Below are 11,581 nucleotides of genomic sequence, written 5' to 3' on the forward strand. Positions count from 1 at the left end.
ATATTTTTGGCTAATTGACTGGTTTCTAATTGTGGATTTCTTATATTTGATACCCCCTATTATTCAAGTACACAAATATGTACTCACCAGTGTTCACCAACTTATTTTTCAAGGATCAAAAAAAAAAAAAAAATCCAATAAAAATGAAGTGCCACAGGATTTATTGGTGTGAAGAATGCATGATACGAAGGAGAGAGTATAAATAAGAAAGATGAACATCTCATAATCAAATGAATAATTTTGTTATAAAAAAGGAAGAAAAAAGTTTGATTTTGTAATTCTTGTTGAGATGTTTCATGTGGAAAAAAGTGTAATAAAGATTAATGAATAGATTGATTAAAAATACACAGCCGAAACATCATTGGTACCAAAAGCAATACTGCACGTCGGGCATTTTCTCTGTCGGGTTTCTAACCGGGCTTCTAGACAAGCACCACAAAACAAATGCATACATCTCGTGATCACGTGCGATTTGAACCTCTGCTTGCACGAATTACATTTCAGCATTTTCTGTGGGTGCGTGTTCAGGTGTGATGCGAGGTCGGAAGGTGAGCATGTAATATCAAAAGTCCAGATTATGTGTCAGCTTCGCCGCAATCAAGATGGCGACTGTCAATGATGCTTACGGTTAAATCGTCATTGAAACTCCGGAGTTCAGCGACCTCTGCCGGTTCCAGCCCGCCGCGTCCATTTGAGCCTGTCAATTTTGATCGTTGGATCTCTTTTTCGAGATTCATGACACTCTCTTCAGCAGTCCTGCGAGCTGAAGCTTCGGTTTCAGCTTGCGCCGTACGATCGCGTAGAAGAGCTGATAGTTCGATCACCTTCTGGTCGTGTTGTGAGCACCGCGTGATGAGGTCCGCATTTTCAATCGACAATTCCGTCGTCTTTGTTTTGTGAGCTTCGGCCATTTTTTGATGGATTGTAATTTCTTTCTCAGCAGAGGTCTAGAAAAAAAAAGTTGATCAACAATGGGACACTGAAGCAGAGTTTCAAGAGACATCATCAGTGTGACCAACCAATCTAGCGGAAACTGCCCGGAGCTCGTCTGATATTTTCGAAATCGTCACAGTTTGCTTTTCAGCCATTTTTTCCAACACAGCAGTCTGGGACTTCAACGTCTCGTTCGCGCGCATGGCACTGAAATATCGATTATCAGCTTTGGCTTTCTACAATTGTCGTAAGGTGGCGTCAGCTGATCTCAATACGTAATGCCTAAGCTTGACCGTCCACCAACCTCATGAACTGCTTTGAGTACTTTTTCGTCGTGCTCGGCCAGTTTAAAGACCTTGTCGCGGTTTTGTTCATCCAACACGGCCCAAGCAGTAGAAAGTCGATCGACTTCGGTATACAACATTGAAGCTGACTACGGATCACGCCAGATAAAATACGCAACCGAGTCAATATAGTGTTCAAGTTTTGTTTCGAAGATAGGTTACCCGACGATGAGCGTGAGACTGACCGCTTCTTGAGCAGCTAGTTTGGCCTCGAGAACCTGTTGACGATCAACTTCCGCTTGAAGCCTTTTAGTTATTTCCGAAATTTCTGAATTACCATCAGGTCCCAGCAGTCGGTCTATCGATTCTACACGCTGCCGAGCAACTACCAGGTCTTGACGGGCCTCGGCTTCAGAACGGATGAGGGGTGCTGAATCTTCCGATTTTGAATCTTGCGCAAGTTGTTCTATTTGAGCGCGAAGGCTTGTGATGGTTTCCTCGGCTATCCTGATACGAAAACATAACCGAAACAATTAAACTCTGACATGGGGAGTAGCATCCAAACCAACGCCTCACTTTAATCGCTCCTGGAGGGCTTTGGCAACATCAACCTCTTCATTCGTTGCTAGGAAGTCAACCGTGTTGCGATCCCCAACATCAGCAGCAAGACGCATCTTCAGCCGACGAACTTCAGAAGACAAGGCGTTGATGCGGTCCTGACGACTGTTGGCCAGCGTTCTTATTTGGGCCACTTGCTTCATTTTCTCAACATCGCGCGACTTGAGTTCGTGTAGCTCGGACCGCGCTTCCTCGCGTGTTGCTCGGATTCGGGTAACATCAGCATCTTTGCTGGCCAGTTTTTTCTCCATGTCCTCCACACGCTTCGTCATCTCAGTCTACAGCAAAGATGAAATTGAGTGTCCAGTTTCGCAAGTTGGCCGGACAGGTAAGAAAAAATGAACTTACCACAACCTTGGTTCGGAATTCCTCCTGACGTTCCCTAAGATCATCAGCTTCCTTCTGAGTAGCCTCTAACAGGGTCCGGACACGTTCAAGTTCTAACGTTGCGTGCGCGACTTCCGCTTTCAGGCGGGTAAAAGCGGGGGTATTTCGTACAATCTCATCTGGCAAATTAATCATCTACAGGCTGGTGTAAGCTAGTGAATATGGATGATTGAACTGAGTAGCATATTGAAACAGCGTTCTGAGATGACAAACCTTCCAATTCAGTATATCGATTTCATGGGCCCGCTGTAGAAGCTGCTCCTTAAGTGTTTCCAGTTCTCGCGAGCGAGCGTTGTCAAGTTCTTTTGAAGAATCGTGATCGGTCGAATCAGTACCGTTACACACAGGCAGACTGGAAGGTTTGACAGTATGAGTTCCATTGCCATTTTGCTCCGCAGGAGGTTTGGGAGAATCATCAGCGGGTAATCGGCTTTCACTCTTGGGGGGCTGAGATGTAGATCCGCCTTGACCTTGGGCATCTAATTCTTTCACGGTTCGACTACGTTCCCGGTCGAGCTTCTTCTCAGCTCGTCTGGTTGCTTCTTGGGCAGCATCAAGCTGATCCTGTAGCTGTTTGAGTTTACTCTCAGCCAATCCTAGCGCAGCCCTGCTCGAGGCCGATTCGGCAGTGAGACGCCGACAGCGCGCTCTGATTTCTTCGAGATCAGGCGAAGCCACTGATGAGGAGGATGCGAGTGAGATCAGGTGAATGATGAGGTCTTTTGAAGCGGTTGAGCGTTGGTGAAGTGCGCGATCCAGGGTTGTGGGTGTAGACGGGAGCGACATGAGGGTGGCGTGAGTGGAGCTGTCAAGATTGGTGCAGGAGTCTTTAAAAAGGACGCGGACATCTTCGATTAACTGAGAGATGATACCGATAGCCAAGGTTGTAGATGCAGGAGACGGGAAGAGTCAATTTAATTAAACCCGAGGCACAAATGGAAACGATGGGCTTGTGTGCGAGTTGAGATGAAGGAGAGGGGTGCGGATGATGGTTTGGTTTGAAGCAGATGAAATGGCTGACCTGGTTCCAGCATATGTCGATCGCTGCTAAACGTGATTCGACATCACTCTTTTGTGACTCGGATTCCTCGATCCTCTCCTGAGCCCGTTGCAGGTCGCGTTTATATTCCTGCAATTGCCTCCAAAGAGCCTCTTTGCGAAAGTTCTGGATAAGGAGGATGTTTTGAGATCGAAGGATATGGTGTTTGAAGTTAGCATGGGTATCATGGTGAGAAGCGTGTGATCGAGCGGGACTGAGGGGCTGAGGACAGCTTATAGAGATGGATGAGGTGGAAGGAAAGGAGGCAGGTGAGAGAAGAGAGAACGAGGACAAACCTCGAGGAGATCGTCATCGCCGACCGATTGATTGAGATGGTTGGCCGGCTCGGCCAGAGTTCGATCGGCCGGGTTGAGATGGTTAGTATCGAGGATTGGGGATGGGGTTGAGCTCGAGGCGTTAAGCATAGGTTTCTTGCGTGCAGTAGGTCCGGCATTGAGCTCTATCCTTCTCTTTCGTTGGTCGTCTAACATGATCGGGACGACTGGAATGACATCCACAACGATTTTGAGCAGAGTCAGAGTATATGGGTGGTTGAGGAGCGATGAGGGATGGATGGAGGCAAGCGGGAAGGAGGAGGATGGCTGGCTTGGTTTGGTCTGGAGACTCTTGAAGGTCGATTATCACTACTAGGACACTGGTGAAGTCTCACAAGAACGAGCTGGTGAGTGGATTGATTTCTCAGGAGGCAACACGATCCGAGAATGGACACACCCAGCTGGTTCAAGAGCGAAGGGTGAGAGTGAGTCGGAAGCAAGGATAGTATCGTATCGGGGGGAAGGAGGGCAGAAGTGAACGAGGGGAAGAGAGAATCGCTGAGGGGAGCTGGCGGGAGGGAGCAAGCTGCCGGCTCTGGAGGAGATGGCCTCTTTTTTGGTCGACTGTGCTTAGCTAATCACGATCCGAAACTTATCTCGGTTTAACCCAGGTTTTGTCCAGTTTTGTCGCCAGAACAACCTATCGAAGGCAAGACCATAAGGACAAGTTATGTACCGTCTAGTGCACACATCCGTCCCTACATTTCTTATTTCTGTACGAGTTTCGTTTCAAGAGACACCATAGATTGGTGGGCAGATTAATAATGCACTGCTAAGTATTACCACATGCACTCATTTGGAGGAAAGTGGTGTCCTTGGAGGTTGCAAATAACGGTTGCCCCATGATGTAATTTGTGCCCCTCCAACTGACCTCATAACATATTGATCTGAGACTGAGAGGAGCGAATATTTGACTATGTAGTGAAATATGACTCCCAGAGTCAGCTTGCAGACCTCCATGATGGAATGTCCCACTTGTGTCTGGATCTAACTTTCAGGTCACAAATACTGTGAATTGCCATATAACATCTTAAGATAGTGGTGAGTTAGGGTGATTTCCAGCTGGAGCTAGCCTGCTGTTCTGCACCCCTGGGTCCGGAGGGAGGACCAGCTGAAATCCTATCCAACCCACATTGCTGGGCTCATGCTATGTCTGCCAAAAGCTCCCCATGCACCGCAGTGGGCACCACTGCAATATGTTGGTTAACCCGCGACAAACCCGGAACCCGTGGGCCGTCGGGGCCCGGGCTGTCAGTGTAAGTCGAGGATCTCTTGGTATGCTTCGGGTGGGGGAAGGGCATTTTTCTGTCGGGTCGGCCCGAAAGCTCGACTATGACCCGACGATTGGCGGCTTCGCTCCCCGGCCAGGGCGAGCCGAGTTGCTGCGCACTACCCACTCTAACCGAACACAAATCCCTCACTTCAGAGGGCACTGGTACAGCCTGGGCTGGCGCGAACTGCCTCCGAAGGAGGAGAGAGTCCCTAACTTAGCTAAGTCCCACCCTCCTACCCGTCAAGTGGTAAAACACGAGTCGCATTGCGCCAACCGGAGGGAGGGACTTGCGCGCTAAACGGACTTACAGGCTGACAGCATTTGGTTTTTGGTGGGGACATTTTTGAAACTGCTCTCACCCAATTTCATTCTTGTTTGGATTTCCATCATCACAAAGTCTTCCCTGTCCATGTACTATACCCATCTATCCCCAACCTGTCTTCTTGATGTGCAATATCCCTTGTAACATCATTGGTTTTGGATTCTGTACAGTGTGAACTGTGTAAATGTAATATAGGATGAAGCAGACCACTGAAAGTCACAAAAACAAATCTGAGGGGTGCCAAAGGCCCTCAAAAATCAAGAAAAATTGGGAGAGATTCTCCATGATCTTGAGAATCTTTTTTTCCCCAAAACTTTTGCTGCCCAATGGGGAAGGGTGCAGCCAGAAAGGTTTGCAAAATGGCATATTTCTGATTCTGTCAGTCCAAACTTGGACATAGAGTGTAAGTCCCTCCTTTGGAGGGTCCCTGCATGATGGCATCCCCCCTCCATTCATTGAGGGAGATCCCTTGGAAACGCCCCCCCACCATTTGAGAGGCTTAGTTAGGCTAGCTACAAACTTGCTGGGGGTTCCCAGAGAGCTGATAGATGACCACCTGTTATGAGCTGTAGCACGGGATCTCATATGTACATAGCTTTGAAATTAATCAAGTCCCTCAAGACTTTGGGGGTGAACTTGCAAAGCAAGCCTCTGTCAGAGGGACTTACCCCTTAGCTCCCCAAACTCATGTACCAAGAATGGATTTTGAAGGTATTTTGTTTAATTTTTCTACAGCTTACCTACCACATCTGCTCCTATATTGTTAGCTCACTTTCATCAGAAGATGCTGTAGAAAATAGTGCAATTTTTTATATCGACAATGATCCCCTCTAGGTTCTGGTGGAGAGCCAACTGTGGAAACAGAGTTGGTGAGCACAGACCCTCTCCATGCAAAATTTATATTTTGGGTGGAGTTGATGTTTTTATTTGGAATGGAAGGAATAACTTCAGCTAAATCAGATTCTATAGGTTGGACAGGCACAAGCCAGTCTTCAGCCTCAGCAAATCTAATCTTGAGCAAATTGTGGAAGCAAGGAATTATACACATCTGAAAATTCCTTCCACCCAAATCTAGAGTCCAGCCCCCGCAAAAAGGGACAATAGGGCGCAAGTCCCTCCTGCCAAGGGCTTTCGGAGGCTTGCTTTGCAAGTCACACGCCCGCAGCAGCAAGGGACTAAGTTTCACAGATCACACTCTCAAGGTTTGAAATGCTGGAGATCCAGACTGTCTCCTCATCCTGAAATCTACCATCTTAAGATCCAGAACCCCAGAACCTCTCTTTCTCTTCACAAGAAAATCCAATTTTGATTGGATGTCCTGTTCAACTTATCTTTTGCCATTCAGTGCTTTTGAGGCAGGAACTGTCCATCAGAGACTACTCTGCTGCATGGCTCTGAAATATAACAGAAGACAACATCCACTGGATGGCTTGGAAATGTCCAACAGATGTTTGAAGGGTGCATGGCTCTGAAATACAACAGAAGACAACATCCACTGGTTGGCTTGGAACTGTCCAACAGATGTTTGAAGGGCTGTCTTCTGGATGGCTCTAGGCTTCAGCCAGGATGAAAAAATTGAATTGCTCAGCTGTCTCAAAGGAAATCCACTGGACACCTGCAGCCACACTTCCTTCACAAAGGCCTCCAGCAGTATTTGAAAATGCATTCTGCCTACAAACTTTCTGGTGTTCCCACTGGTGCAGAAGTCTCAGGATAGCGGATGAATCAAGAGGCTGACTTCAAGATGCAGAAGGTGGAGAGGGATATTCAAGGTTCTGCCCCAATTTCCAGTAGTGGGTTGGTTTGCAAGTTCCTCCGCACTGCGCAGGCGTAGTTCAATTTTCAATGTTTGGTCCAACACTCTGAAGTTGCTCCGCTCCAAAATTTGTTTCTTTTGTTTCTCATAATTGTTTTTCTCTCTTTTACTTTGTGTTGTTTTGAGGTCTGTGCACTTTTCACACGCAAGGAGAGGATGAAACCTTGTGTGGCATGTTCCTCTTGGAGTCCAAGTGATAATTGGCACTCATAGGATGGGTTGGCATGGGGAATTTCTGATCCACAGAATAACCATCAAAGTTTTTGATTGATTTTCAGAGTTTTGAGTATTGCAGAGTCTTCTCCGCCATTGTTTCTTCATTTTCTGGACCTCAATAAACCATCCAAACCGCCACCGGGGGTTCCAAAATTGGTGTATCTCTTAAAATCCAACCCAACCCCAGCTATCATCTTTGATTCATTTTGCACATCATCCATACCAACACAAAGAGCAGCCTAAACAGCACCTTTCTTCCCCTCTCCCGACTGCTGCCAGGGCTCTCCTAGGATGGATGGAGTCCCATAAAATTGTGGTGGTTCATGTGGGTACAGGTTTAAAGAATTTACACTTGGAGTTAGCGTGGGTGGCTGAGCTCAAAACACATTTGGTGACATAAGCACGGGTGGTGATGTCAGAAAGCTCAGGCAAATGCATGTGGAAAGTTGTGCACCCAGGAAAGCAAGTGACCAGGACGGCTTGCGGATTGCGGATTGGTAGTTGGACCAAAGGGGAAGGCAAGAGCTGAACCACAGAAGATCAAAGGCTTGTACTGGATAGAAGCAGCGCAGCAGCAGGTGAGAGGGGGCGGCTGAAGTGGGTTCCATCGGTGGATGGAGATGGTCAGAGACTGAATTTTGGGGGCTAGACAGAGGATGTGGGAGGTCAAGCATTGGAGAGGAGCAGAGCCTTGCAAGGGTTTGAATCCCTTCACTGAGAAAGTTGGTGGGACGGAAGGCCAAAGGCCAGAAGTCTATCAAAAAAAATGTGATTACACTATATAAATGTGAGAAGTTGGTGATAAAAAGTGGAAAGAGAACCTCAAGGTGAAGACCGGCTTGAGAAGAAGAAGAAGAGAGAGAGTTCGAACTTGAGTACAAGATATGTAGAGCAACAAATACTATGTATAAGCATAAATACAATGCTTCTAGTACAATCTAGTTTCAGTAAGGGTGAACCCTGGTGAACCCTTACAAGCCTGGGAGTGTAGCATGTGGATGTCAGGCAGGGATGGTTTATTAGTGCAGATTAAGGATCTTCCAACAACTGCACCTGCACCCTGCACCCATGGGTGGGTACCCGCTGTAGTAGTACCACCAAACAGGTATCACTTGGTGATCCTTAGTGTGGATTTGGGTGGGAACAGAAGTGGAAAAGCATGTTGGGGAGGAAGGGGAAAATTTTCAGGATCTCTTCTCCTTCTACCATCTACCTTACTACTCAAAAATATACTTAAACCTGACAGATGGTGCTTAGAGTATTATAAGACTTGTGATTGCACACAGTTGCAGGCTTGTGCTTACAGAGTGCAGAAATTATCACATGAAAATTATTACTCTAAAGATTGTAAGAATACAAGCCTAGGGGAGCGGAGCTATCCTCACAAAGTGAGGAAAGTGCCGCGAACCACAATAGCTGCGGAAATTGGTAAGCCAAGCAAACCTAAGCAAACCTCTTTCCGCAGCCCAAGCGGAACGCGCGACTGAGTTAACTGATAGCATCGTGTTGATGAAAGCAGAACCAGGCGCAGCGGAAAGCAAGATTGATAAAACAGGTCTAACCTGTCGATCGTCGTTACTAGGAAGAATCTCGGCAAACACCGTAGGTGAGCAAGCTAAAAGAGACAAAGCCAAATAACTGACAGAATATAGCTAAATCAGCATGTTTCTCTTTCCGTAGACAAAGTCGACGAAAGCAGGACCAGAGCTAAAGTCATCCCCAATCCAACATGATCTGAAGGAGGTAAGGAGCCGAGTCTATAAGAATAAAAGTGCAAAGTAGAGAAAGATTAGTTCCTGACGGTTGACTGTGCTAAAGCAGACAACGCGGGCAGGATCGGCGAGACCGAACTAATCCTACGAAGACGCTAGGCCACAAAGTTGGAGAAGTACTCCGGCCAAGTAAGCAGAATGCACCAAGAGTGAATGTGCAAGCTGAAGCTGACAGTTTAACCTGTAACAGACTAAAAGCTGAAGCGCAGCGAAAGGACGCTCAACCTTTTTCATATTTATCTAGACCACGGCCAAGAGGTCTGCTTCTAGGTAAATAAATGTTTCTAATTATTCCCTCTCCTAACAAGTAGACTGCTAGAGAAAGATAGAGTTGTAACAAGAAGAGTAGCCAACAAGAAGAGTAGTTAATGAAATAAATCTTCTAGTCCTTCCAATTCTCTCAAAGATCAGGCTCATGGTGGAGTGCTGGAGATAGGCAGAAATATTGGTACAGACAGGAAGTCACTAATAATCACTCAATCCCAAAACACTGTAAGTACTGCAAGTCCTTCCCTGAACAATCAGTGGAGCAGAGGGCCAAAGGCCAGAAGTTCTATCAAAAGAGTGTGGATTTCAAAAGAAAGACAAGAAAGGCAAAACCATGGTGAAGTGCAGCTTGAGGAAAAAGAGAAGAGAAGTCCATCTGAGCGGGAGTACAAGATGTATTGTGCACAGTATCCTGTACAAGCATAAGTATGTATGTTTCTACTGAGTTGCGTTTGAGTAAGGGTGAAATGTGAGTGAAACTCTTACAAAAACTATCCTTAAAGAAGGGTGGTGTGATGAACAAAAGTGGTCACTGCGTAGAATTGGCAGGAATCCACCGCTCCAAGATGATTCCCAGGTAAAGTTGGGTGATGTGGAGAAACTCCGCTCCGCAGCTCCACCGCGTTTGCAGGGCTCTGGGTGGGATGAATAAAGGAAAGCACGTAAAAATAACAAAGCTCCGCAGATTTAAACTGTCAAAATAAAGCTCTGCCTCATAAAGAAGATAACTCCGCGACAAAAATCCACAAGAACCGCAAGAAAACAGCCGTAAAGCAAGCACAAAACTCCGCAAAGCACAACCGTAACACATAAAGCAAGTCCGCAACGTAAAACCCCGCTCTGCAATGTACGCAACGTAAAAGAAGCACAACAATCCGCAAAGTAAAGTAAACCGTAAAAAGAGAGTCTCTGGGGAGTATGATGATGAATCCTCCCTCCCCCACTGTTGTTTTATAGAGAAAAGGGAGACAACTAAAAGATATCCTCCGCCCACCTCCCACGCACGCCATCCGCTAACTCTGTCCGCACACTCATCATCTGCCAAGCGCTAAACACACGCATGTCATCCGCCAAGCTCCGCTCTCACGCCAACTCCTGTTGTCTGCGCCGCTCGCCTTTGACCGCCGTCAAACTCCTCTCTCTAGCTTCCACGCCCCTGTCTAGCCTATGATGTCAGGATCCCACACGCCTCCCTTCTGGCTGCCACGGCTTCCCCCAATCACCACCTCCACTATCCAGTCCGCGCTGGCCTGCTTAGTCTGAGTCCAGTTCTGCCGTTGAGCTCCGTGAACCGCCGCCTTCAGTTGAGCGCTCCGCTCCGCTCCGTTCCACACTGTTTCCGCACCGTATCCGCACTGATTGCTCTGTGGACAATTTGAAATGTGTTCCAGAATTGATCACCACAGCAAACTTGGTCATTTCTTACCAGTAACATCCTTTCACCAGGGGAGACTTTGATGCACTCTCCAGAGAGTGCCAGAGTCTAATTTTATGTTGTTCTGGGTCTGATTTGAGTTAGATGTGGATTAGGAAATGATTGATAAATTATTCAGAAGTCAATGGGAAGTGTTTCAGAAGTGATGCAGAATTGTCACAGGACCTTGTGCAATGTTGTATAGAACCATTTAATTTTCTAAGGATAAATTAATTACAACCTGTAATGAAATCATAGTTAATCAGTGCCCAATTATTACTCATTTATGGTGAATTTCTGTTGATCAATTTCTCTATTTCAAAGGGGTTCCACACAACGTAAATGTGTCTTGCGGGGGCTTTCATGGCTTTCTGAACAGTATTCACTTGTAATGGAGCTGTGAAAGCCCCCTCCAGTGATCTGTCACCCTAATGTACGTGCGCACACAAAGGTGACATTGGCGAAGTGGAAAAAAACCCACATGCATGTGCATGGAGACATTGGAAAACAAACAAACACAAAAACAACTCACAAGCTTATATATGTTAAGAAGTCAGGTTGCCTAGCTGAAAACTGGGACCACACACCTCCAAGCTTGACTTAACTCATATTTTCACCCTACTTTCATCCTTTTTTTGGATCAATTCTAGATGATACCCGCCTTCTTTAGGTAAATATGCCAATTCAGATGGGCCTTTCCCATCATTCTAACAGGGGTGTAAATGTTGTTGATCTGTGGGAGGCCCAACCTGCAATTTGTAACAAACTTACACACACACATGAAAGTTACGTTAGCAAAGTGAAAACAATGACCACCTTCATGCACATGTAAATAATATGAATTGAACCCCAAGAATTCATCTCAATTAACAAACTGTTCAAATTGAATCATTATTTGATTGTGG

General features: G+C 46.4%; 1 protein-coding gene across 1 annotated transcript; it reads right to left on the reverse strand.

The window, feature by feature from the left end:
- Positions 1–336: 336 nt before the first annotated feature.
- PtA15_12A487 (uncharacterized protein) lies at positions 337–3,752 on the reverse strand (the record flags this gene model as incomplete). Its single annotated transcript, XM_053162100.1, has 10 exons — positions 337–510; positions 627–947; positions 1,020–1,169; positions 1,238–1,366; positions 1,463–1,724; positions 1,794–2,113; positions 2,184–2,357; positions 2,436–3,080; positions 3,244–3,387; positions 3,558–3,752. The coding sequence occupies 10 exons, from the start codon at positions 3,750–3,752 to the stop codon at positions 337–339; spliced, it is 2,514 nt and encodes an 837-aa protein (XP_053026052.1).
- Between the last annotated feature and the right edge of the window lie 7,829 nt (positions 3,753–11,581).

This window comes from Puccinia triticina, chromosome 12A, assembly GCF_026914185.1.
Source record: "Puccinia triticina chromosome 12A, complete sequence".
In the NCBI taxonomy this organism is placed as follows: domain Eukaryota; kingdom Fungi; phylum Basidiomycota; class Pucciniomycetes; order Pucciniales; family Pucciniaceae; genus Puccinia; species Puccinia triticina.